The sequence below is a fragment of the Eurypyga helias genome, unplaced genomic scaffold, assembly GCF_000690775.1.
Source record: "Eurypyga helias isolate BGI_N326 unplaced genomic scaffold, ASM69077v1 scaffold2414, whole genome shotgun sequence".
Lineage (NCBI taxonomy): Eukaryota > Metazoa > Chordata > Aves > Eurypygiformes > Eurypygidae > Eurypyga > Eurypyga helias.
In genome coordinates, this window is record NW_010248007.1 from 51,838 (window position 1) to 78,663 (window position 26,826).

Here is a 26,826-nt window from a genome sequence, read left to right on the forward strand (position 1 = left end):
TTTTGACCTAGAGACTCACGGCAGATGAAACCTGTGAATCAATTTCTCGCATCCCCGTCTTTAGGAGGATGTGTGTGCTGTGCTGCTGCAAGCTCTCCTTTTAGGGCAGCTCAGACCTTTGCAGCTCTGGGTCATGTGAAAATGTTATGTTCTCCTTTTGGGCTTGAAATGAGAGTGAAGAATCTAGGGGAAAGATACTGAAGGGAAAACCTAAGTGGGAAAGAGGAGGATACCTAAAACTTCCTATTGTGTCACAGTGCAGGAGGGCAGCGTCAGCAATAACTTGCAAGCTTTCAGTCTCTTTTTCAGTCCTTTGTTTTTTTAACTTCCTCCATACTTTGTACTACAAGGAAGTAGTGAGTGGCAAATGTGCTTCATAGGTAGAGGCTGGTGTGGAAGGCAGATTTCTGTGTGTTCCCTGAAGTTCAGCTTTGCTTTTTGTGACGAAAAGGGAATGCTGGATGTGTGTCTTTTTGGGGGAGATTGTACGTAGGGACCTGGGTTGGAATGATGTCGTCTCCCTCCCCCCACAGTTACCTCCTCTCCATTCCTTTTGAGAAGGTTATGCAGGAAATGTCTTCACCATATGGAAGCACTAGTAATGATATCACCATATGGGAAGTATCAGCTTGGCTTCTTCCCAGTGAAAACAACCCTTTCCCCACCACATGTCTCTTAGAACGTTTGTCAATATTTGTTGCTTCAGGAGGATCATGCTGTATCAAAGGGGGCAGGTCACAGGCTTGTAAAATGAGCCCTGAACAGCAGTGTCCTTGTCTCCTGGGGCTCCTTGGTTTTGCTTCATTTTTCCAGCGTCTTCTGTCCCTGGAAGTCTGTAATGGGGAAGGGCGAAGCGGTTTGCCGTTGCTTTCCGCCTGCTCAAGGCTGTAGAGCTGATCACTCCCCGTGGCGTGATGCCGTGTGCCTCAGCAGCGCGGGGGCTCGTGTGCTGCTTCCTAAGCAGGTTTTATTTCAGGCTCGCCGTGGACTCATGCTTCTGCACTGCTTCACGTGTCATCAGCCTTGTCGGCTGTGCACTGGGTCGCCTCGGAGTATCACCTTTCTTCTGTGCTTAATGTCTTTGAGACTTCTTAATTCTGCTGGGGTCCTGCTGAGGTTTTACGGTGCGATTTTAAAAAGAGCACAAGATTGGGACCAACCGAATTCCACCAAAACTCAAGGTGTTGGGCACTGAGCGTCCATGGAAGAAAGCTCCATTTCTGTCTTCCAAATGGACCACTAAGGGGTTTATTACTGATGTCCCTTTCTCAATCCTCAGATGATGTTCTAAAAAATAGAAATTACAGCAATTTTATGCACAATTTAAGTAATGCTTTAAAGAGAGCACTACTGACCTCTGCTTCGCTTCCTAAAATAAGAGTTTGCCTTTCTGTTGGTTCCTACTGTGGACATTATTTCAACCAAAAGATGTGGATATTATTTCAACCAAAAGATATGGATATTATTTCACAGAGCTGGCTAAGTGTTTAAAATGGAGTTTCAGTGGTATGAATTTAAAAAGGTCAATATGTTTTTATTGGTAGTTCAGCTGAATGCATCATCCTCCTTACCCCAGAGCAGTGAGAATTGCTCAGATCAAGTCTGGTATCTTCAACTGGCTGAATCTCTTACAAGTACTGTGGTTGAAGGTTGCTACAGTTGTACAAAAGTCTAGTTTGGCTTCATGTAAGGAATTGGAGTTCTTGAGGATGGCAGGCAAAAAAACCTCCAGTCTTAAGTAATTTACACAATATTTCAGTTGTTTTTCATTGATGTGGTAATAGTTTTCTGTTTTGTGTTTTCCACAAAAGCAAATTTCCTGCTTTTCCTGGAATTCTGGCATTACTGTGATAATGAAATATGATTTATGGAGAGAAGATGATTTTAATTTAGCTGTGTGAAGGCACGTTTTTTGTTAACTGCCCAGTAATTCAAATGGGTCATGAGTTAGATCATGCGTGCATTATTTTTTTGTTAAATTCTAACATATTCTGAAATCTCCTTCACTTGAGTGGCTGGAAAAATTCCCTTGAATTTTTTGGACTTCCAATGGGATCCATAGCAAGAATGTGAAAACATAGCATTCCTTTAGTAAGGAATTTTTATAAGTTAAAGGGAATAACTCTTAAATGTTGGGTGGGGAGAGGTGAACAAAGCCTCTCTGTCTTCTGTAACTCGAAAAACAGGAATGCAGAAAGTACGTTATCCTTTCTTTGCCGGTCAGTACGTATAGCTTCTTGGAGTAGGACTCTTGCATAACACACAGTATTTCTGAGTGAGTTTCTGGTGGAGGCTGCAGAGTATTCAATGAGACTACAGGTCTCTGCAGTGAGTCCAGAGATGAACCATAACCCAAGTTCTGAATAGCTGTGGAACTGGTGATTTTTTTTTTTTTTTTTTTCTGTCTTGCAATGAAACTGGTAGTTTGTTTCTACTAGGTCTAGACTCAAATATTGGTAAGGGGAGGAAGTGTTTTGTGGTCATGTGGGTGTGTTTGGTGCATGGGGGTGGGTTTCTTTGGTGTTTGTTTGTTTATTTTTGGGTTTTTTTTGCTTTTGTTTTTTAGGAAGCTTAAATTAAGATGGATTTTATTGCAAAGCAGTAAACTGTTGGAGTTCAGCTTTTACCATCAGATAGTGGTGGGTGGCTGCAGCTCTCCTAGAGTCACACAAGGAAGCTACCCTGCAGCCTTCCAGGACTGGGCTGTGTCTCATTACTGCCATCACAGGCACTCGTGTGACCAGTGGATACTCACAGTGTATCCCTACCTTGCAGCATTTCCACGTACTGTTGTCGTTTCCGTGTACTCTAGCAGAAACATGAGGGTGGGGATTAGAAGATTGGGGGCTGCAAAAAAAGGCAGAAGTGACCTTTTTGAGACATGGGTAACTTTGATTCAAACTCCCTGGTGGGGTGCAGGGTAACCTACAAGTGACTGTCGTGTCACAGAGGTGGGTAAAACTCTAGCTATCTCTACCAGTCTGATCTGAGGGGAAAAGATGCTTTCTCTTCAATCCATAATCTGGGCATGTGTTTTATCTGGGGCGTGTGTGGAAGATGCATTAACTAGCATCTCAGAGGTTGTCATGCTGCTGGAAGCCAGCCTCCCTGTGACATCCTGTCTCTGTCCCTGGCTGGCAGCGTGATGCTGGGGAGGTGTCTTCTAGTGACCCCAACTGTGAGGTGGCTCAGCTTCGTCGTGATTCCTCTCTTGGAGTGAGCTGAGTGCTTTGAAATCTGTTTGGATATGCGTGTGGCTGAGATCCTGCAGATCTGCCGTGACTCACACAGAGCTGCCCCAGCATTTGCTGAAAGTGCAGAGGAGCATGTGTAGGAGACGTGCAAACTGGTCCCAGCTGGTCTGGCAGAAAGATCAGCCCTGAGTGTGGTTTTGCAGTTTATCTAGAAGAGCCGTGGGAGAGGAGACCACATCTCCCTGCCAAGTGCAGTGGAGGGGGGGACTTTGCTTTTGCAAGTAAATCCCAATGCTGATTCCTAATCTTGCGCTTTCAATTCCCCTAGGTGCTGTGGTTAATTAGAAACCCTCCTGGCCCCTTGCCATGCCTTTTCACTCCAGTTCTCCAGCCTGGCTCTAAACTGCTGGTTACTGACGCTGGGCCAGGCTATGCAAGCTGGAGTGCTGCTAGGGTCAGGCTGAGAAGACTTGTGCTTGTAGAGAGTGTGGGGGTGAGGATCTGAGGAGGGTGGATGGTTCTTAATCCAGTGGGCCTAAGGCTTGCCAACATGAATCCCTGCGGCAGGAGAGAGAGCCTGAAGCACTCCAGATGAAGAGGGGTAATGGAGGATCAGGCTACAGGCCTGACAGTCTGTTCTGGATTCTCACCCATGGGCCTGTCAGGATTCCATTCCTGAACACGTGTCTGGTACACGGTTGGGTCCTTCCTCACATTTGTTGTGGCCTCAGTATGTCTTGCCTATTAGTGACCCAGTGCTACAGCTTTTCCCTTGCCTTTCTTTTTCTTAATAGCTAATTACAATGGACCACTGCCTGCGGCTGCAGCCATTTCTGTATGGACTCCTGTTGCAGGGTCAAAACTGCTGTCCTAGGCATGTTCTGAGCACGTGCTTTTTGCTGTGCTGGTAACAGAAATGCCTTCTTGAACTTAATCTTCTGAGCTTCCACATGAACTAGGGCTGTGAGCTGGTTGGTTAGAGTCTGGCTGCAGCCCTGTGGAGGCCCTGGAAATGATGATGTAGGCACATGAGGAGGCTTAGGAAGAGCCGGAGCTACAGTTCTGAAAACATTAATTGGGGGGGCCTGTTGGTTGTGTCCCTTTACTTTCCCTGGAGGGTTTTCCTCCCTCTGGAGTGGTGGTTGTCACAGGTGGCTCCCAGGGCCACCTCTCTGGGCAGCCTGTGTGGAATATCCAGTGAGTGTCCTTGTGTGGGTAGAACATGGGGCTTTCTGGAAGTTGGGTGAAGAGTGGGGGCTTTTTCCTTAGAGGCTGTGACAACTTTTCCTTAGAGTTGTGACAACGCTTTTCTCCATCTTTCTTAGTCTCGTATAGCGAAGCGAGGAAGGAAGCTTGTGGATTATGACAGCGCCAGACACCACTTTGAAGCCCTGCAAACCGCAAAGAAGAAGGATGAAACCAAAATCGCGAAGGTAAAGCAAGCAGAAGGATGTGCAGCCATCCATTCACTTCATGATGTCTGCATTTGTCTTACTGAGCATCTTCTAAGTGCACCTCTACCTCTTCACTGGGCGTGTTTTGTTCAGAGAGGTGTCGTGAACTGGTGAAGTTTGGCTAGGTATTTCCTTCTCATTTGTTTAGTTCTAGAAAGCAGGGAGGTCTCTCTTTTGTTGATTCAGACTCACCATCATCAGTGAGCATCTCTTGGCGGCCAGAGCCGCCATGCACTTCCTCAGATGCTGCAGGATGCCTAACCCCTGTCAAGAAAGTTTATGTGCCTCTGGGAGAAGCAGTCTTGCACTGCCCCAGCAAAATTTGCCCATTTTTGTCTGCTTCTTGGGGCTCTGTCTCCCTGTCTTACCGCAGTGTTTGAGTGTTGCTTGGGGTTGGTTGTGTTTGTAGTCCTCTGATATTCTAAGACAGAGACCCTTAGGAGTGTGAATTACAAGTCTGTTGGTGGAAATGCACCCCATGTACACCTGATGACTGTTCTGTTGGTCACAATTACTGGACAATAAATATGGCTGAAAGAAGGAAAGCAGTTTTCTCTTGTCAGGGTGTGGTTTCTTTCATGCCTGTGAACAGCTTGATCTAGGGTTAACCCCAGAGCATGCACAACATGCAAGTGCAGGATTTTTTAAAAAAATTAAAATAAATGTCATTAAAAATAAAGTTTAGATTTTCTTTTAAATGTAGCTGAAGAAAGGTGATAGTGCTAACCACCTTCTAGAGAAGGTGCATGGTTTGAGTACCTGCCCAGAAAATAAACTGTGGATTATTCCTGTACCCTGAGTGGATTTGCACCCATGGGTTCACCCCACAGAACAGGTCTTGACACAACAGAATAGTCCAGGACTGGGGAGACATCTTTAGTTCTCTTGAATGTGGGCCATGGCACATCGGGACCCTTCAGGCTAGAAGCAGTGCAGGAAAGAAAGAGCCTTAGATCTATATTTTTTTTTTTTTTTTTAACCAGGTTGAGAAGAGTTGTCGTCTTTTGTTTAGGATTATTTCTGGTAGGAGGTTTCTCCTGCATGGAAGAAATAAAGATGCATCTCTCCCCTGAGTGAAAGATCTGCATTTAATGGCCAACTGACAATACTTTTATTTTTAAGCTGCAAGTCATCAGTCATTTGCTCACCCAGTACGTGCACTGTGATTAACCTTGAAAGACAAGGGGGAGAGAGATGGATGGCTCAGGTGTCATTGCATCATTTGTGTGGCAAAGCAAGTCTTGGTTCTGTATGCGAGGCATGAGGCCCGGCTGGTTGTGCCTTCTGCTCAAAGCAGTACTTCACTGTGTTTGTGGGTAAGAGAAGAATTTCCCTGAGGCCTGGTATTAAGTGTTATGTATTTTCTGGTGTGTGCCTGTGGGATCTGTGCAGCAGTGAAAATGTTTTTTGTAGGAATTCATCTACTCAAGTTGGTACCTGGTGATCTGCCTGCACCAAAGAGGCTGGCCACCTTTGTCGTTGCTGCACTTGCTCATGTTGCCTCAAATGTTCACGTAAGACATTATTAAGAAGGGATTGTTTGTTGTTCCTTTGTTAAAGTATGGAGAACAGTGCAGTCTGAAGAGTGAAATGTTGAGACTTAGGAGTTGGTGCTCTGTTCTTGATTCAGCCTGTGCTGGTGTCTCTTACTACTTGATTGGAATCTTCTCGTTAGCCAAAATGTACACTGGATCAGATCTTTCCACCCTCTGTGCTTTAGGCTATAAGCTCATGCATGGGATAACGTGACACATTGCACTGTCCTGATCCTGTACAGATGGGAGCAGTTATGTGTGTACGCTCTTCTCACAAATGGGCAGGTTTCACAGCCCAGCCTGTGATCCCATGCTAGCAGTCACGCAGCTCTGCAGGGCTGTGGGCAGCAGCCAGTGCTCAGCGTGCACCAGGCTGATGCAAGAGGTTCGCCTCTGTGACTGAGATTTTGCTCATGTGACCTTTGATGCAGGGTTGTTCTAGTGTAAGGTGCTTTGGAATATGATGACAGGCCCCTAGGGAAGAGAAATCTTGTTTATGACACAGCGTACAAATAGATGGGATCTGACTTGATTTGAAGTTTCATGGTATAGGAACACAAATAGCAATGCGAATACTTTTTGGAGCTATATGGGCTCTTCTCTAATATATGGATGTTCTTTTCCCACTCAGGACTCCTACCACTTACTGCTAAACTCACAACTCGCCATAAAATAAAGCACTGTGGACTTTCAGCTGTTGCATGCAAATAATTATGGTGGTTAATTAATCCTGACCTCTTTTTCAAGGAGCTCTCGCTTCACAGCCATGACTTGGAGTAGGGTTGTCTGTGTGCTAGGTCACTAACAACTGTATCTGTTGCTCTTTGCAGCTGCCTGGCTGGTCTGCAGTACCCCAGCCCACACTGGAGCATTAATTTCTGCTAAACTTGGCATGCTTCAAAGGATTCATAACTGATCCGTCCTGGGATATTTGTTGGTGGTTATTTTTTCTCTCACCTTGGTGCTGCTGGTTTGGCCCAGCCTCTAGAAACACGATTGTGATTTTAATTTTTTTATCCTAAAAGATATATGTTTGTGTCTCTCTTGTTCTCTGTTTATTTTTTTCTCTTTTCACTCAAACATGCTCCCTCCCCCAGCCTGTTTCGCTGCTTGAGAAAGCTGCGCCTCAGTGGTGTCAAGGGAAGCTACAAGCTCACCTCGTTGCGCAAACTAATCTGCTCCGAAATCAGGTGACTGCTGATCTACCTGGCTCTAACCCTGCATGTGCTATTTTGGGCTCTAGATCGTACCACGCAACTCATCTCTAGGCAACGTTCACTCTAGTCCCCTCTGTTAAGCGTGTCCTTGGTACTCCCGAGCCACAGCCGACAAGTGGAAGGTGCTGACCGATGGATGATTCTGTGGCTGCCTGATTGATTTCTAATCAGGTGTGCTAATACTGGACTGTGGTTTTCTCTCCCTAAAATGAAATCAGGATGAAGAAAGGCTATGGAATAACACCAAGACAGAGGGTGATGTAATGTAATTTCTCCAATTATTCCTTACTTTTTCTTCAAAGAGAAGCAATCAATTTTTATTGTTGCTGTTTCAAATAAAAAAAAAGAGGAAAACATTGAAAAAAATTGGCTTCTCATTTCTGCTGTTGAGTAAAGCCAAGAAAAAAAAGCACATTGCTTCAAAAGCTATTTCTATGGCTGCAGAATTAAATTGCAACATTCTCCCACGGTAAGATCCAAGTTTCCAAAATGGGCTCTGACCTGGCTCTTGAGGTGTAAATGAGCTGTGTCCAGGTGTACAGAGGTTCAGTCTGCAGAGAAGCCCAGACCAGGGAATTTCTACCCCGTGTAATACATTTGAACAGTTCCAGGTTGAGGTCATGGTTGCAGAACTTGGCCGAACATGTTGGTTATAGCATCCTGAGGGACACGAGAGCAGCTTGGAGAAACTGCAGGGACTAAGAATTTCAGTCCTATTTGCGTAGGAGAAGTGTGGCTTCCTGATGAAATCTCCCTTGGTATTTGCCTTCGAGTTCCTTAAGGGGTAAGAGGGAGCTGACAGAAAACAGTCAGCAAGAAGAAAACTCTTTCCCTGGGCAAGGGATCGTAAATCATTACCCAAGCTGGGAGAGTGCCAGTTACCTGCTCAGAGTTCCTGGTGAGCTCATCTGTTCTCATTCAAACGCTCCTAGTTTTCACATTCCTTGTCAGTGAATGGATTGCAGTTTGGAAACACTAAACTGCTCTCACCTTATAAAGCACCTGGGTTTTTCACAGGCAGTTTATGACTGCAGATCAGGGAAAAGGCTAGATTACCACATCAGTAAAGCCTGGGAAGAGAACAGCTGTTAGCAGCCCTGCTTCAGATGCATAGTGAAGGGAGGAAATATGTATTCATTCTTGATTGAAGGGAGAAGGACATTTGGCAGGCTGCCGGGGGCTTTTCCTGTGCCTCTGCTGGGAACGATTTGCATGGTTGTGGTTCTTGACTGGTCTGTTTCGCTGGTGGTATTTCCAGAGGACTGGAAAGCAGGTATGGGAAGTTTCTCAAGCCACAGATAAATAAATCAGCTCTTGGGGCATTTTTCCTCTTCTCAGACTGGCTGGGGTGACTGGGAGCAATACCACTGCCCACAGATTGCCTGGAGAAGCAGTACCCACGCCTGCTCCCTCATCCATTGCACTCTGATCTCAGACGGGCTACCCGCAGTCGATTGATAATTTCACTGTACTGGGTGAAATTTCACTTGCCCTAAAGCAGGTGACAAGGGGGTATGCAATCTTTCCACCCTCTGTGTTGTGGGAGTGTTAACCTCCTGCTAAGCGACATCAATATTTTCATTCACCCCAGATATTTTCAAATCACGTTAAGACCTCCTTTAAGTTTTTCCTCTTTCATTCTTGAACTAAATAATACTATTACCAACCTTCATTTTTTTGTTTCTACTTCTGCGAGTTTGTGGTTTGGTTAGGTTTTTTTGTTAAATTTTTGATTGGGGACTAACCAAAAAAAAAATCTCAATAGAGAAGATTGGTTTGTATTCTGAACCTGTAGGTTTTCCTTCTTTTCTTTACAAACACAAGCAGGCAGGAAAAAAAGAAAAGGTGTCAGTTTTTATGTTTGCACGTCTTTAAGACTGAAGGTGTTACTGACAACCTTAATCTCATTAAGTTCCTGACAAAAGGAGGAAGGCTGATGACAATGCATTTATTGAAGTGCTTCAGAAAGCTAAGCCTGAAAAAAGAAGAAAGTCCTTCCCCATACCAGCAACTGTGTTGCTGTCTCTTCTTGCCTCATAATTTTACACCCACCAAACAAAAATGGGGTCAGCAAGACCAATTATTTCAACTCTGTAAACCCAAGTCTCTCCCTCCAGTGTGCAAACTGCTGGCTTTTCAGGCCTTTAGCAGATATCTAACAAAAACAGTACAGTGGGGGCTTTCTGTAGAGCCTCCTCGGGGGTTTGCTGTTGCATGCTCTCAGTTACAAATTTTGTCTACCGTGCTTTTTGAAACAAAAGGGAATGTGGCTTAGAACAGCAAATTCTTGCCTTTTTGCTGAGCTCCCCTGAAATGCTGAATACAGACTAAAAAGCAACATCTTTGGCGCTGCAGCGATAACAACGCTTCTGTGTCTGTTCCTTACCCCTGCTCACAGAGGTCTGAACTATTTACTGAGCAGCACCTAATTACCACAGTTCACAGCATAGTGTTTGATGAGAAATGGTCACCAGAGTGCCTGGAAGTACCAGGCTTGGTGTTGCCAGACACTCGTGAGTGCGGCGATGGTAGGAAACATAATGGGGAGTAACTGCCCTCCTGTCAGAGTTGAAAGGGTTGTGCTTGGCACTCTGATCCTTGGCTAGGGGAAAGGTGAGGAAAGCATTTGTGTTGCCCAGCTCCTGCTCAAACCTTCACCCTTTCAGGTAGGGAGAGGAGAGGAAGAGTTTTCTGAGATCACGTTTCAAGGACCTGGGTGTTACAGCCTTCTGCCTCAGTTCTTCATCAGGTTGGCAAGGATGACAGCTGAAATGGAAGGCGCACAGATACGGTAGCAATGGGCCCTGCCCCTGAAACCTCTATCTTTCCTCCTTTCCTCACCATACTGCATGAGCTGTCTTTCTTCTAGTAGGGCTCATGACCAAGCAGATGTCTGTCTTTGGCTCTAGCTGGAAGCAGTCAGGGCTATCCAGTATCAGGACCCCTGCTTACAGGCAAAATAAATCCCACTGGTGAGAAGGTCCCTGGGCTGACAAAGGAGTGAAGAATTAGTTCAATGCTGTACCTGGGACTGGGAGCTGTAGCTGAGCCACAGGCATCAGATGGATCCCTGTTTCCTACAACTACTCTAGAGTGAACGTTGCCTTTGCCTCGGGATGTCAGAATAGTCTCACATTGATTTCTAGGTTCACTGACCTTCTGAACAGATAAACCAGAGAGGCAAAGACTGTTAATATGCACTGTGTCTGAAAAACTGACAGCATTCAATGGTGCCTCATCTCCCAGATTATCCCATCTCCTGGGTTGACTCTGGTTCCGTTCTAGTTTGGAAATTAGAATACGACAAAGCCAAAGGATGCACTGGGATGTTTTCCTCCCTTTAAAATGGTTACATTGGAAACATTCATTCATAGAGGGATTTTAAAACAGAATGAGTCTTTGTAATCATCATCTGTGATCCAGCATAAACTGTGTGTCTGTTTAAATGGGCTTTTTGTTTGTTTTCTGCAAACTCCCTCAAAATGTTGCATTTTCCAGTGAGCATAGCAGCGAAATGCAGGGGTTTCTGGCCTCTTTTCCCCCTGCCTATTCCTCACAAGGTCTGCTTAACTTTTTAATACCTCCCAGTCATGTAATTTTCTGGGGGAACCTTTATCTTCTGATCTTGAGTACAAAGTCTTAGCCTTGCCTTTGGCAGCAGTGAGTGACCTGCTGCAAGTTGGAGCTAGATGGAAAGTGTCGGAGACTCCATGGCTTGCTTGTAAGTAAGGAGAGAAATGGAAAGTGTAAGGATCCTACGCAACACGGTGAGGAACAGGACTCTGAACTGCAAAATATTTCCAAGTCCTTTCTCCCATCAATCCTATCTTTGCATATCCATGTCACTAAGGAGCAGTAAGCTGGATTCCTTTAATTAAGCTGGCAGAAAGAAGATAAATCTTCATTTCATAGAAGGGGTGGGAATCTGACTGCAGACTCATGAAGAGATCGTTCCCCGGTGGCTTGCGGGCTCTTTGCAGAGCCGTGTGGTGTTGTGACATGCCTGCTGTTGTCACACATACAAGTAGGCAGTCGCGCTGACCATCCTGTTAAGATGTGTCATTAAGTTGCTGGTGCAGGGATTTGCTATCCTGCATCCTACTGCACGGGGAGTATGCTGTGCTGTTGCAAATTACAGAATAGAAATATATTAACTAGCAAGACTTGAGTTTTAAGTCAGGGCACTGGAAAGAGGAAGAGGTCACTCAGGACAAATTTGGGAAGGGGAATGTGCTTGCTGCTGGTGTCTGCTGTCAGCAGAAAACCAGGATCATCCTTGTTGTCACTGAAACCCGACAGAATTCATGCATCGGTGCTGGGGTCTGTTAGTGTCTAGGTTAAACGAACAGATCAAATTTAAACTCTCAGCTAGGAGAAGGAGGTCCTGTATGAGGTGTATTTTCTTTGGTGTGGGTGGCCAACAGCCAGCCAGGGATTGTTCATGGGTGAGACCACTGAAACCAAGCCCTGCTGCTGAAGCCCCCCAGCCTGGCCTCCTGCTGCCACAACTGCTGCTTTGCCTACCCTTCCTTGCTTCTCCGGTCGGCTTTGTGAGGGCACTGTGTCAGCCAAGGATACAGACCTCCTCCATTCTTTGGAAGAGATGGGGCTTTGACATGACCTTACCCAAGCAGAGGGTCCCCACGGGCGAGCATTCTTCTTCGATGCCATTTAGGATTTCTGCTCTTTCCGAGACCTGGCAAGGGGCAGGGGCCACTATTAAATTAATCTGTGTCCAAGCTGGAAGTTGAACTGCCTGACTGGCTCCATTCAGTTTTTGAAGCCAGGGAAATCTATAGAACTTAAAACACATTAGTGGATGTTTGAATTGCTTTCTGAGTACTCAAACAGGAAAATCCATTGTGAGATAGCCTGAGAGTAACACATGCAAGCTGAAGGGGCATCAGGTCACCTGTGGTGCAACCCTGGTTCCTGGGAGACTCATTTGGGATGGAGATTACCCCATGGCAGAATTTTGCCTGGTCTCCCAAAGAAGTCAAAAGAGTCACACTTATCCCAGGCCTACAGGGTACTTGTCTGTGCTGGAGTTGACAATCTCCCTTCTCTGTTATTAAGGCTGAAGAAGAGTTAGTAAAGGCTCAGAAGGTGTTTGAAGAGATGAACGTTGATCTGCAGGAGGAGCTGCCTTCACTGTGGAATAGGTGAGTACTGAAAGTTTTCCCAAGGGATGGTTGGAAGGAAGCAAACATCCAAGATCTTGTATCACTGTTCTCCTTCGCTCAGAACAGGTGTCTGCTCTTGTTTTCTAGATCATCTCAGGGAGTCTGTCCTAGAATTCTCCCCAGCCAGGTTCACCCTGGGCTTTCTGTGCATTGCTTTATGATCCTCATGAAAAACTCAGTTTTATCACAAAGAAAAACTGTTTTTCTATGTTTTGTCTGATTAATCCCTTTGCCCCACCAACTCTGCCCAGTTTTCCTGGGCAGTGGCCAGCAGACAGAGGAGGCTGGGTCACTGAGACTTTGGGTGTGGAGCTGGCTGGAAGGAACATCTGCAGCTGAGTAGGTATGTCAGCTCACTGATCAAAGGAAGATGAGATGTCAGAGGGGTTTACGCAGTCACTGGGGTTGGAGGCATCCAAGAAGTGATTACTGTGTCTCACCATGTGAGCTTATGAGCACCTTGTGGACCAGCAGGTTTAACACGAGAGGGAGGCTGAAAGGACAGGTCGCTCTTCTTTGGATGCCACTTTCAGTTTTGGGCAGTTGGGTGAACAAAGATGAGGGAAGGATCCTGGTGTGGCTGCCTTCTCTTGCCCCTGCTTGTGCTCCTGCTTATGTGACACAGAACCCAGTGAGGAACTAGGTGTTGTAACTGTCCTGTTGTGCTCTGTTTAACAAAACATAGCCTGGGCAGAGGAAAATGGGCTGTGGCAATAGGAAAACTTTGAGAGACCATGGATTTGCCATACCAGTGATTATGGTGATGAAAAGGAGGAGAAAAAAACAGACCAACAGTTTGCTTGGAGAATGAACTGGAGGGTAGCAGAAACTGATGCATGGGAAGGGCACAGTAGAAAGCAGGCAAAATCCTCCTAGGACTGTTCTAGTTACTTATTTTTAAATGCAGTGATCACGTCTGGGTTGGCGGTGCTGGCTCTTTGCTTTAAGGCCTAGCTGAGGAAGGAGCTAGGAGGGATACAGACATCTGGGTGGCTCCGAGCGCAGAAGAGTGATGCCACTGTCCTTAGAGAGCATCTGCCTCCTGCTGTTGCTCCCCCAGCTGGGTGCTGGAGCAGCACTCTGTTGGCAGCTGCCAGGCCGGCTAGAGGAAGGAGGGTGGCAAGCAGCTGCTGAGATTGCCACAGGTTGTTCACAGGCTCCTGCTGTGCAGCTGATCCTTCTGCTTTCCTGTTGCTCTCTGTGCCTATCCTTTGTTTTCTTACTCTTCTGCCCCTCAAGCAGACAGTTCATGCTTTTTCACTTCCCCTGGTGCTGAGGGACTTTAGAGTGGATTAATATCTGTCCTCCTGCCAATTCCCCCAGCTGTCCCCACATTCCATTGGCATCACATTTTCTATCCCATTCCTTTCCATCACCTTACCACTGGTGCTCTTTTTCTTTCCTTCTTTCACTCCCCCTGCCCCACACCTCCCTCTCCCTTTTACCAGCACCAATTCAGATCCTATCCTATCTGGCCTCCTCCTCACCTTGGACATGGTTGTGCCATACCTGGCCTTTGCTCCATCACCCCCTTCCTGCTTCTCTGCCATCCTTCTCTTCCTGCATGTACCAGACCTGATGGAGTGGTGGGTGGAAGGTAGCAGAAGGGGCAGAACTGACAGTTTTTGGGAGAGCATTATGTCCATTAAGTTCTTCTATATCATTTTTCATTTGGCAGTCGTGTTGGTTTCTACGTCAACACATTCCAGAGTATAGCAGGCCTAGAAGAGAACTTCCATAAAGAAATGAGCAAGGTAAGGCAAATAACAGCTTATCCTACTAACACACCCTCTTCTCTCTGTTGTTAAAAAAAAAAAAAAATCTGGAAAAAACAGCTGGAGAAAGCAGAGCATTTACCCCAGAGTGGAGGAAAATGTTAGCCCTTAGTGTCTTCTGAGCCACCTAGGAGAAAGGCTGCCTGAGATAGTAATGTAAAGGGATGGAACACAGGGAGGAGACCACAGAGCCGTGCAGCAGTGGGGTTTTTTTGTCACTTGGCAGAGCTCATTTGCAGATCCCTAGAGGGATGGGAAGCCACTTCCAGTAAGTGCTTAGCATGGCCTTTGCATGGGCTAACAGTTGGCCATGGGTCTGGAATCACAACAGTAAACAGTGCTGTACCTGGGGGTGGCAGGCTCTGGATCTTGGTGCTCTGTGCCAGCACCCAGCAGAGACCTCGGGAATGGTCTGTGGGAAACCCCCCCAGCACCACTTTCATTTACAAGTACGTTCTTGTTCATGCACTTAAAAACTAGAGAAGTCATGAATTCCTTAGGATTCTACGCTGTTCCTGAGTTGCACACCCTCTGTAAACATTGCATTAATCTTGATGAGTGACTTGAGAGCCCAGCTGGAAAACTCTTGTATTCCCTCCTCTCCCCAGTGTCATCCTGACAACAAGGCAGCCGCTAAGCAACAGGCAACATTATCGCCCTTCAATTCCCAGCAGCCAGGGGCCCTCTGCCTGGGTGTAATGCATCAATTCTGAGCCCTACTGATGTTTCATGGGGACCTTTCCAATTAATAGCCTGAGGGAGGGTTGTTACAATTATCAGTTTATTACTGTTAACTTACATTCAGCAAAATATGGGAAAGATGCTAGTTAGACAGGAATTCTCCTCTTGTGTCATGTCTCGGATATTTCTTTCCTGAGGAGTTTTGTATGAGAGCAGGGCTTTTGCTTTGTTCCATAAGAACCATCTGTTTCTTATTACTGCTATAGTATCCAATTAACTGGTGGTGTTGCCGGCATGATGCTTCCAGCATTGATTGCGTTGGATCCCTCCTCCTCCTCCTCCTAATGATATATTTGGCATCTCATCTTGTTTGTGAATCGGCTGTTTCAGAATAGGAGTGTCTGGAGTGAATATTGCAGCCTTTGGTGCCAGGGAGACTTTAACCCCTAATATTGCATTTTTGCAAAGATACCCAGGTCCTGCCCAAACCTAGGTGGCCCTGGCAGGCTATGAAGTCAAGGCTTGCTGTTGACTGGAAGTCCAGCTGACTTCAGCCCCATGGTTCAAATGGCCACATTCCAAGCTTTATGAGCAGATCTGAGGAACAGCTTTGGCTACAGATCTATAGAGAAACTTCAGTTCTAGCACACAGACCATCAGGTAAATCTGTTGTGTGCTTCTGCAATGGTTCCTGGCAGCACTTTGGTGGGGGCAGGTGATAGAGAAGCGAAGAGGATGGTGTGCAAGGGAGACAGAGCAATCCCACGAGGTGCCAGCAGTTCTTCAACAGACTGAGCACTCTAGCATTTCATACACCACAGAGGAGTGGAAACAGATGTAGGGCTGTCCTCTCTTGGGATAGTTAAATATGTGCACATGTCTGGGCACAAATCTGTGTTTGGTCAGCCTGTGCAGGCCAGACTCTCTTCTGGCACTTGGGGCTATTCTCTCATCCTTTTTCTCTTTTGTTTTTTCTCTTTTGCAGTTGAACCAAAACCTCCATGATGTCCTGCTGGGTCTAGACAAGCAGTACTCAGGCAATGCCTTTCCCATTAAAGCACAGCCCAGGTCAGTAACTGTGGGAGCGGTGTCTTTCTCTCTGCGAGGGAGGACGGATAGGGATGTCTCTGCTAGCGGTATCAAAACCTCCACGTTGTCTGCTGGGGAGTGATTTGACTGCCTGCGTGTAGCCAGCCAGTGCCCTCCAAGGCTACTTAGAGCATGTCCAAGACTGTGGTTGAGGCTTGGAGACACAATGCAATACCTCTTACCTCTCTAGAATAGCATCTGGAGGCCTAAGCTTTCACTACATGCTTGTTTTTAGGCAACTTTCATCTCTTTTTTTTTTTTTAAGCTGAATTCCATGCATTGACATGTAATACTGAGCTGCCCTTCCTTCTGGGTCCAGTTGCCCAGCACCTGTCCTGTTCTTTCTCTCAAAAGCTTCCCCCATGTACCTGCAGCTTGTGAGCCTGAGCACCAAAAGCCCATTTATTTCCCCAGCTTCCTCCTTTGGCTCTCCAAACCTGGAACCTCCCGTTTGCAAAATCATTTTGCCCCTCCTATGTACCCAGCTGGGATGCGTTTCCTCTCTCTCCATGTAGTGGCAGCCTCACTGATACAAGGCCTCCTGATCTCAGAGCACTTCCAGTCTGCACATATCCAAGGAGTGAGTGTCCTCCAGGCCATTAGTTTTCTTTCCTGAGCTGGATCCAGTCCTGTTTGGTTAAGTGCAAGTCTGCACATTTTCTAGGACTGAGAGGGGAGGGAGAGGTCGGACTCTGGATGAGGCCGTGTCTGGCTCCTGTCCAAATTCGTGAGTGATGAAACAGCATTGGGCTCTGGCTTCCAGCTGCTGCTGATCTGACGTGCTGGGGGAGCAGGAGCACAGCCCACATCCTCAATTGGTGTATTGATGGAGGGAGGAGGTGAAGTCAGCATGAAGTATGGGCAAGCTGCAGTCTGAGTGCATTGATTTGGAAGGGCTAGATCAGCTGTTGAGACCTCTGTGCTCCCTTGTCACTCCTCCCAGTTTAACCTCGTGTTGCAGTCGTGTGTTGATGACTTGCGTGTCTTGTTCCAGCGATGTGTGTGGTGTTTGCCAACTTTAAAGAAAGAAGACATTGGAGTCAAATTTGACCCCTCAATTTTGGATTGCTAACACAAAATTTCCAAGATGCTTGTAGAAATGCTTCTTGTGAAAATAGTATCTTCTTCCTGAGTTAGCATGTGGTGACTGTTGATCACCGCAGCCCAACAAGACTGAAGCCTTGTGAGGGGGCTGTGGTGCCCATCCTCTTGCTGCTATGTGTGGTATTGTCTGTGATGGCAACAGAGAGAGCCCTGGGAATGGGATGAGGTAGCAGGACAGATGAAGGCTGTAGACATTGCTCAGTTCAGCTGAGATGCCAGACCTGCCCCAGAGCGACACTCTTCCCCCTGAGCACAGTGGAGCAGGGTGTTGTGGGAGGACGTAGCAAAGGTCTGACAGGATAATAAAAGTGTTTTGCAGTGGCTGGGAAATGCTGCAAGGCACTTCTGTCTCTCCTCCACATCTGGCCTGTCATTGTGGCACAGGGCTGGAGCGAGAGCATGCAGGAGGAAATAGCCCTCACGGATCTGATTGCCCATTGTAGTCGGCAGTAGGAGCAGATGCTTCCCTGTTTTCTAGTGGGAAGGGAGTTGGAGGTGGATACAATGGCAGGAAATGAAGGAGGAGGTGTGAGAAGAGAGGCAATTATCTGTGTACATCATTATGGCATTGGTGCAATGCCCTGCAGAAGTGTTACTGTGGCTGACAAATCCGAGGCTGGCTATGTAGCACAGCAGCACAGACCAGCTGATGTATTTCTGGGCACTTCAGACACGTTTGGGATTTGTTTTTGAAAAAGTTTGAACAGTCAGGGCTCAGATGCCTAGGAGACTTAGGAGATCTGTAGCATTATCCTAGTGTGATTGAAAAACTGGAAAGAGGCATAGTAGGAAAGCTGCTGATTAGATACCATGTATAAGACTGTGCACAGATTGCATATGTAAAGGAGAATGGGGAGGTTGTTTCCTGTGTACCAGTATTTACAGGGGAGAGTGAGGAGCTGTGGTTACCTGTGAAAAAGGACACTGACATTCTCCACTGGTCTGTACAGTTTCCTTTTTCTTCTTACACATGTGCAACCTGGCCCCATATTCCAAAGAGCAGGGAAAACACTAGTTTTCTCACATATATGCAGATCTTTGACAGTCCCAAAAAGCTCTATCCCACCATCTCCAAACCAGGCCATAGCTTTCTAGGAACTAAGGGAGGTGTGTACGTGTTTCTCTGTGTGTGTGTGAAAGAGTGAGAGAAGAGACCTTGTCGTCTTGATTGCAGTGAGTTTTGTGGCACCAAGTGAATGGCTTAACTTTTCTTCCCTGGTTTGACTGTGCCATCCTGTAACGGAAATGATTTGCGTGCCATCCTCAACAGAAAGAAAAATAAACTGTTCGCCAGGCTGAGGAAAAAGATGAGCAGGTACCGGTACGGAGAGCAGCATTTCGATACGTGTTCGATTTGGTTCCTAAAACTGGAGAGGCTGTTGCTGGACTCTAACAGCCTGGCACGTGTTAACCCTGTGATGGGAGAGGGGTCCTTTGCATGATACGGTGTGTTCATGGCCTGCTGGGTCCTGCTGAGACCTCTCTGTGTCTGGATAATCCCATTAACTGCTTGTGTGCCTGGTTTGAATCCTTGCTTTTTTTCCTCTCCAAGAGGGCAGCATCAAAACTCGGGCATTGTCTGTTTAGTTGTTTTTGTGTGACTAAAAGCACGGTGCTGGGTTTTCTATAGGAAATACAAGCAATTTTGGTGATTGACAGGTTCTAGTTTTCCCTAGTGGGGCTTGCCCATTTGAACAGGTCTGAAATGCTGCATTTTCATTCTCTGCCTGGCCAGGGAGGACCACAAGGCAGGTCTTACTCAAAACTCCTGTCCTATCTACCAGTTGGAGTTGGGAGGATGATGAGGTGGGAGAAGGACACTTTGCTCCTTACATGCTCCATTGTTGAGGGTCCTCACTATCTTGCTTTATCCATTTAGAATTTTGTCCAGGGCTGAAAGAAAGGGAAGCCTGTTATTGTGTATGAAGACTGATGTCAGCAGCTTGCCTTTCAAGACATTGATGACATCAAATAACTGGATTACTACAATGTCTGGAGTTACCATAGCCAAGGTCAAGGACTCTGGCAAGAACGTGCTCTTGAGCAAAGTGGGAATTGCTGCATAATGGCATAGAAACTTCCCCTTAATTTTTGTTTTTCTTAGTCTTGTGTTGGTACCCCCTCCATGGGGTCCTTATGGGGGGGGGGGGAAAATCATGCTTCTCAAGATGATGCCCTGCTGGCAACTGGGATCCTTGCTTTTCTGATGCTGGCTTCCCACTGACTATGGCAAGGCACACCCTTTCTCTTTGTCTCTTCTGTGCATCCTTGGTGAAGTGGGAGGGTGGAGAATGGTAATTTCACAGGATAGCTGATGAGCAAATCTTGATCTTACATCCTCAAATGCACAGTAGTGAAGGAATGTCAGGTGGTGTTACCATTCTGAGGCTTTGTACTGTAGTAAAGGAAGGATTCACAGGAGTACTTCTCTGGATGTTTGTCTCCGGTCCGTGGTTGAACCAGCAGCAGAGCAGCTGCTGGAGTCAGAGAGAAGTATGCAACCCCTGGTCCAGGGAAGGAGAGCGTGGGACTCTGTCACTCTTTGATCTGCAGCAAGAGTGTACATTTGTGTCACTGTACGTCTGGGTAGGTAGGTGCCTTTCTCCTACTCTCTTTTCTTTTTTTCTTTTTTTTTTTTAATCTCCAGTACTCAGCCTGCTTTGGCGTTTAAAAAAAAAAAATTACTTTTGGCTAAAAAGCCCTGTTTGAGCCTTGGCTGAGATGCCAACCTTTTTTACTTTTTAACTTGAGAACTTGGCAGGAGGTGACTGCTCTGTTTTTACCATATTGGAAAGTAGGTTTCATCCTCTAATGCAGGATTGTTACAAGCACATGGGAGCCTCGTCTGCAGATGTTACTCTGCTCTTCCAGAACAGATGAGGAAGCCCCACGAGGGGTCTGGGAGCTCAGCAGTACTAAAAGAAGGAAGGTTTTTGGCTTTTCTTTCAGCTGCTGTAACTGCATTAAACCCTGCTCCCAGCTCTCTATTTGCAGAAGAAAGATGACACTCCTTTCCCTTCCCTGCCTGGTATTCCTGGATTTGGCACTGCTTCACAATTGCTCATGGGAAGGAAAAAATGGAGAGTAATGACCTTGTCATTTTGGTTTGCTTTTACTGTGGTACTTACTCATGTTTGGTCAGTGGAGACAGTCCCCACACTCTTGCTTTTCCCTGTTTCCTAGAGCAAGCAGCCAGTTTGGAGACAGGACTTTGCAGAGTGTGCTGCCTGGGGCCCCGTGAAGGCCAAAGGATCCTGCTGGTCACACTGGCTAAATGCATGCAAAGCAAGTGCAGGAATTAAGGTGTCACTCGGGGGGCTAGAAAAGGCTCAGCCAAAATTAGTACTGGCATTTTCCTACAGGGATCAGCCAACACATCAAACAAGCTGTAAATAGTAATGACTTAATGAGGGCTTCAGTGTGGGGCCCCCTCAGCCCCTGTAGGATGAGGGGAAGAAATAGGGCTGCCTCTCATGTGAGAGCCTTTTGCCAAGATACCTCTAAATTAAGTCACTGCCAGGCACCAGAAGTAAGGCACTAAAACGCTGTTTCCTGGACTTTAGAAAATAAGCCTAAACTCCTTTCTTACCATGAGAAATGGCCTCTTCAGGTCCCTAGAAGGAGAAGTCTATCCTTGTGTTGGTAGGCCAGCTGATAGTCTGCAGATTTGAGGAGTCCTGGCAGTCCAGCTCTAGGTCACTGTGTCACTCATCTTCCCCAAATTGCTTTCAACTCTAGGAAAGGTAATGGGTTTTTTTGTTTTTCCACCCCCCCCACCCCCCCCCCCCCCCCCGCTTTAGCACCAGGGGACATTTTCTTCACATCTTTGCAAGCAAAATATTTAGATTGAGTATAATCTTGCCTCACACCTTCCTGAGTTTTCCCTGGTTTAAAGCCTTGTTTTTTCCCCCCACATTTGAGTCCTTGTACATGCACTCCCTCCTTTCTTGAGACACCTCCCTGCAGCAATCATTTTTCAATCATAGGGAGTCCTGGATGATCCATCTCTACCATTCCATCCTCCTGCAGCAGCCCTCACTGGGATAAGGGGGTGTTGTAGGACCCACCCTGAGGTCCCAGAGGTGATGCATTGAGGTTCAGACCTGGTTCTTAAGTGGGGCTGGGCTCGACAAGGTCATCGTGTCAGTCTCAGGTGAATGCCCTAACAGTGTTGCCATGGGAATGGCAGCAAGGCATTCTTCTCCTGAAATCATTTCTATCTTCAAGTCCAGGCTGGATGAGGCTTGGAGCAACCTGGTCTAGTGGAAGGGGTCCCTGCCTGTGGCCGGGGGGTTGCAACTATGTGGTCTTTAAGGTCCCTTCCAACCCAAACCATTCTAGGATTCTATGATTCCATGCTGTGAATGAGTTCTCTCTGATGACTCCCATTTAGAGCAGGACTCCTTTACTATCAACCTCCGACCAATTCTTCCTTAGCACAACCTTAGTAATGTTGCAGAATCCTTCACAGTACCCACTGCATTGAAGTGGTTTCTGGGGATCTCTGAGGAAGGCCACTGTAGGCATATCTAGTCCAACTGAAGAGCTGCAGGGGTTGGTGTACGTGTTCTTTAGTCCCTCCTCTTCCCTTTTTCCTCTTCCTTTCCCCCTTTTTCCCCCTTGGCGTGTGTGCCCTGGGTCGAGAGCTGCTGGCAGAGAACGTCACTGGGTTTGCTGCATCATGTTGGTGTGCTGCTGCCATCGGTGTCATCAGAAACATCCGACCTGCATGTGGACACGAGAGCAAGTGTTGTGGGGGGATATGGATATGGGGGGGGGGAATGGGTGAGGGTGAAATGAATGAAGAGGGAATGGGGTGGGGAGCTTGAAAGCTGGAATGCTGAGCATAGGGGGAGATGCTTGCTTGGAAGGGGAGATATGTTGAAATGCCTTGCTGACCCTTCCTCCTCTTGCTGTCCCCCTACTCATGAGTATTTAGGAATGAGGCCATCGTGCATGTTATCCCAATGACCAACCCATCTCGGGCATCCAAGAGTGAGTGGATGTCTGGAGCTCTGGACTCTCTTGGGGCAGAGTAAAGAAATAAACTACTTGATGTCCCTGTAGAATCAGGTCTGCATTGCTCTGAAACTGGTTCTGTACCAGGATTTATTGTCTCAAGTGGTAGGAAAGGATCTGTTCCTTTCAGTCTTCTCCCAAGGCCTTTAACTTCTCAAGAATTGCAACTTTTTAAGTGGAGGCAAACATCACTTCCTGTACATGAGGTTGCACTGTCCTTTTGTAATACTCTGTTTTCAGCTCTGTATAGTTTTGCTAAACTGTAACCACTTCTGCTAAAACCTTCCCTACCAGTGTCTGTGCTTCTGCATGACTTGAGATAAATCGATTAGTTGCTTTTTGGGGAGCTGTATTTCAGCCAAGATGATTCAGCTGTTCCTGAGAATTACGCTGGGAAAATAGTTTTACCTTTATTCCTGTCGAAATTCTCTGGTGACCAACTTCTTACTATATCTCATGATTCCATACTTTGAAGCACAGACTTCACACTTGTCCAGGGCATACCTTTAGGGAAAGGCGTATGCATCTTGCCCTTCCTTTGAAAAATCTGTCCAAATCTGGCCAAGTTATCAACCAGCAAATGCCATTGCTTCTTAATTCCTTGAAGAATCCCTCTTAACTGTGTCAGAAACAATCCTGGAATAAGGACCAACTGGAAAGGCAAGAGCAGAAGGTATTTACCATTGAAAACAAGGCTGGGGAGACTTTCCATAACAGAGAAATCTTTATTAGTAGCCAGAATGTCACTGTTTCTTTGCTGTCTGGAATGATCTGTGAAACCTCTGGCTATTTTGCTCCTCTTCCAGCTTAGCCAGTTTGTACCACGCAAAGGCATATAATATTCTATGATTACAGCCTTAGTCAAGGTTTTACAAATCTGTTAGTCATAACCCATGCAGGTGTCAGTACACCACCACGCAGAAAAATTATCTGCGGAATTTAAAACTGAGCTGCACAGAACTCCTTTCCCCATCTGCTAGTCTTTTCTGTATGAAAAGACTATGACTTAATGTCAGGCACTTATGTTAGAAGTTATCAGAATTACAGATGCCTGGTTGGTTTTCTTGTTTTGTTTTTCTTCATCTGAGGCAAAGTATATCCACGCAGTAGGAATTTAGTGAGTAGCCTGCTGCACAGTAATGCTGCTGCAGCATGTTGGACTGCAAGTGACTCAGTAAAGATGCTTCTCAGAAGCTTGTAGAGGCTTCAAGTGTCTTCGTCACATGTCTGGGCAGTGAAGCAAAGAGATAATGGAGGCCACTGACCTGTGCTGGTTAGCGGAACTCCTAGGCCTGGCTCAGACTTCTTTCTTTCTTTCCCTCTCTCTCCCTTTCTCTCTCCCCTTCCTTCAGTGACAGCACCCCAGCGAAAGCCAATAAAAGCCCTTCGCCTCCACCAGATGGATCTCCCATCACCAGCCCCGAGACCAAGACTGTCAACCATGAGCCGGAATCGTCCACTTTGGAAACGCCTGGGGCAAACATCCCAAAATCACCATCTCAGGTAGTGTCCCCATGACATTGGCCATGTCTCTACAGTATGAATGCTGATGGCACAAGCTCCATGAATCAAAGACATCCATCAGTTCTTACTTCGGACCTCTTCCGGCTACTGAGCACAGAGAATAAGACATGACAATGGTAGTTCTCCACTGATTCCTGGGAATGCAAGTTGTTCATTGCTCATCTCTACATCTCATAGGAAAGAACTAAGCTGTCTCTGAATGCCTCTACAGGTGGGAGGCCAGTAATACGTTTCCTTGTCTGGTAGGATGGCCAAGAAAATCTGGGAAGGATGGAGTTCTAGCTAGGCAAGGAAGTTTGTTCTAATTTGAATTAACCTGTGGAATTCAATGGTCCTGTTTCTTCCCAAGAACTTCTGTAACTGAGGAAGGTTCAAAGAAAAAAGTTGAATATTGATAAGGAGAACATCTGTACTTTGCATGATGTTTTACCCAAGATAAAATATTATGCTAAAAATAAAGGCATTATGTTCTTATACTGTGAAGAAATTAGGTACCAGGAAGAAGACTGTCCATTATATGGAGTCTGATACCGTCCATGTGGCCTTTGTTAGTCCTTTCCTCACGCAGGAGATACCCAGCAATGTGTTGAAAATAGCAGATGTAGCTCCTGCTGCCCAGCATATAATATTTTTTTACTTAGGGATTTAAGGAAAATAAAACATTTACTTCCTCTTCCCATCCCTCTATTGCTGAGTGGGGGAAAAGCTTAGCAGGAAAAAATAGTAACTAGGCCGCCACACTTATGTCTGGTGCCAATCCTTGCATTTCAGTAAGTGGGACACCAGGGAAGAGTCTTCCAGGAAGAATTAAAGCTGAGAGGGGTTCAGACCAAACTGGTAAGAGAAAACCTTATCACTTCTAAAAAGAGATGGATACAACCCAAAACCTCCTTGCTGTTGTCATTCATATGTAGAAATGTGATTCCAAATCCAGGTCTGTGGTGTAGGCTGTCTCCTGTTTCTGGATACCCTCTGACAGTACTTTTCCCTTCACTGCATTTTTGATTTTTCAGGGTTATCTAGGGACAAAAAGAGGATGCTTGTACATTGGCAAAGGGTCTTTTCCAGCCCTGTGAGTTACGTGGATACCTGGCAGTGTTTTTTCAGGACTTCTCCAGGGTCTCTGTACCGCTGAGTATTGCACAGCCTAGAGTGACTTTGCCACCACTCTGGCCTAGAACCTTGGGGTAGGGTATGTGCATAGGGGAGAGAGGATAGTGCACATCTATCCAGAATTCCTACCTGTTTTTTCAGAAATTGTCATAATTGATTGAAACTTGGAACAAGGAATCTCACAGATTTATTGAGCTGTTCACTGCAGACTTCACTCACCCTGCCTGTGGACTTGTCTTGCTGAGTTTGGTTTCTTCCCTTTCCTTTAAATAGCACACACATAAGCCTTGTTTTTGCCAGGCTGCGAGTGCTTGCTCATTCACTTGCTGCCTTCCTGCCCACAGGAATGGGGCCGGAGGCACCCCTTGTCGAGCAAGCAGAATATTCCAGCCTCAGCTGGGCCACAGGCACGGCTGAAATGGGATTTGCAGCTAATGCTGCCACCACCTGGCAGCTCCTTCCCAGCCTGTATTTAATTCACTCTCCCGGGCCTCACTGCAGTGAAAAACAAGAGCTCCACTCCCTATTTGTAGTAGGTGCTAAGAGAATGGAACTGGCTCCAGGGGGAGGCAAGGACTGGGGCTTCGTACTCAGAGCCACGTCTGGTGCCAAGGGTGCTCGACATTAAGAGTGGAAGCTTCACAGGTGTCATTACTTTTGACCTATAGGTAAGTGATTTGTTTTAGTGTCCTCCTAGGGAGGCCAAGGGCCTCATACTTTGGGGGAGGATAGGGCAAAAGGCAACAAGCAAATACAATTCTCTGGCCTCTTTCTGTCTGAAATACTAACACAAACAATAAGCAAAGGCTGTGGAGAGAAAGAAAGCAAAACAGAAGAGACCAAATAAATAATAATTAAATTTTGAACTGTCCCCCTATGGTAAAAAATAGCCCTTTTACTGTCACTTTAATTCTCAAACCCAGCTTATTTCTGTCTTTTGGAAGAACTGACTGCTGTCTGTTCTCAGCACTGAGTAATATGATGATACAGGACTTCAGGGGTCTCTGAAATTTCAAAGGTCAGACTTTTTTCCTCTCAGTTACACCACTGAAGCACTGTAATGACACCTCTAAAATCAGTGCAACTGTGTTGAATTTAGACAGATCTCTGGGATCCAAGTCAGCAGAAAAACTTTAAAGGATTTGTTTTATTCTAGGCAGTGAAGTTGTTTGTGTTTGTTGACTTTCCAGCTATAACTCAACATCAGTATGCAATCCTGTTGCCTTTGGGATGTGGATTTAGACTGCTGTTGGAGGTAATGTTAGAAACTGGTCTCCAAGGTACTAATGCATTAGTAAGGAAGGATACTTCCTTCCTTACTTGACTTTTAGAGAAGTAAATAGCAGAAGAGTTGGGATCTTTTTGACTTCAGAGTTAGTAATTGGAGCCTCCCATTTCTGCAGATGGTGTCTCTGCTCTGTGAACAGATTTTCCCTGAAATTTCTGGTCCCTCCTTGCAACCGGGAAGCAAGGGATTTTCAGGAAGGGATTGTTCTCAGGGCACATGGAGTGAACACACTACTTTGATTGTTTCCTATAGCCAGCTATTCAGTGAAAAATGTGTGTTCGCATACTCACTCACACTGTTTAAAGTAAGTTAACCCAGTAGAAAACTGGGCATATCCTAAACAATCTGTATAATGCCTTGTAGAGCTCAGTCATATGCTGGAGGAGTGTGAACACAGGACTAGGAGTTGGGGATTGCAGTGTGTCAGATCTGAACCTGACACTGGGTCCCTGTTGCCTTGGGACCTTGAGTCTTGCAGCCTTGGGATCTTAGGTACGATGAGAAGATCAAGTAACTTAAGCATTGCTGTGGTGCTGGGAACTTGCATGGCTGCTTTGTTCCAACACAGTAGCAGCTTCTCAAAGTTTGATTTGATCTAGAAATGAGCATTGAGCCTGGGGCACAGGAAAATGTGAAGAGGGTGTGGATGG

General features: G+C 46.2%; 1 protein-coding gene across 1 annotated transcript in view; it reads left to right on the forward strand.

The window, feature by feature from the left end:
• The window catches only part of BIN1 (bridging integrator 1), a gene marked incomplete at its 5' end in the record, with an annotated part of 50,652 nt that overhangs the window by 8,117 nt on the left and 15,709 nt on the right, over window positions 1-26,826 (forward strand). The window contains 6 exons of the mRNA XM_010150896.1: window positions 4,520-4,627; window positions 7,281-7,373; window positions 12,477-12,562; window positions 14,262-14,337; window positions 16,025-16,107; window positions 23,604-23,754. Of these exons, the coding sequence (XP_010149198.1) occupies window positions 4,520-4,627; window positions 7,281-7,373; window positions 12,477-12,562; window positions 14,262-14,337; window positions 16,025-16,107; window positions 23,604-23,754 (597 nt within the window). The remainder of the gene's footprint in view (window positions 1-4,519; window positions 4,628-7,280; window positions 7,374-12,476; window positions 12,563-14,261; window positions 14,338-16,024; window positions 16,108-23,603; window positions 23,755-26,826) is intronic.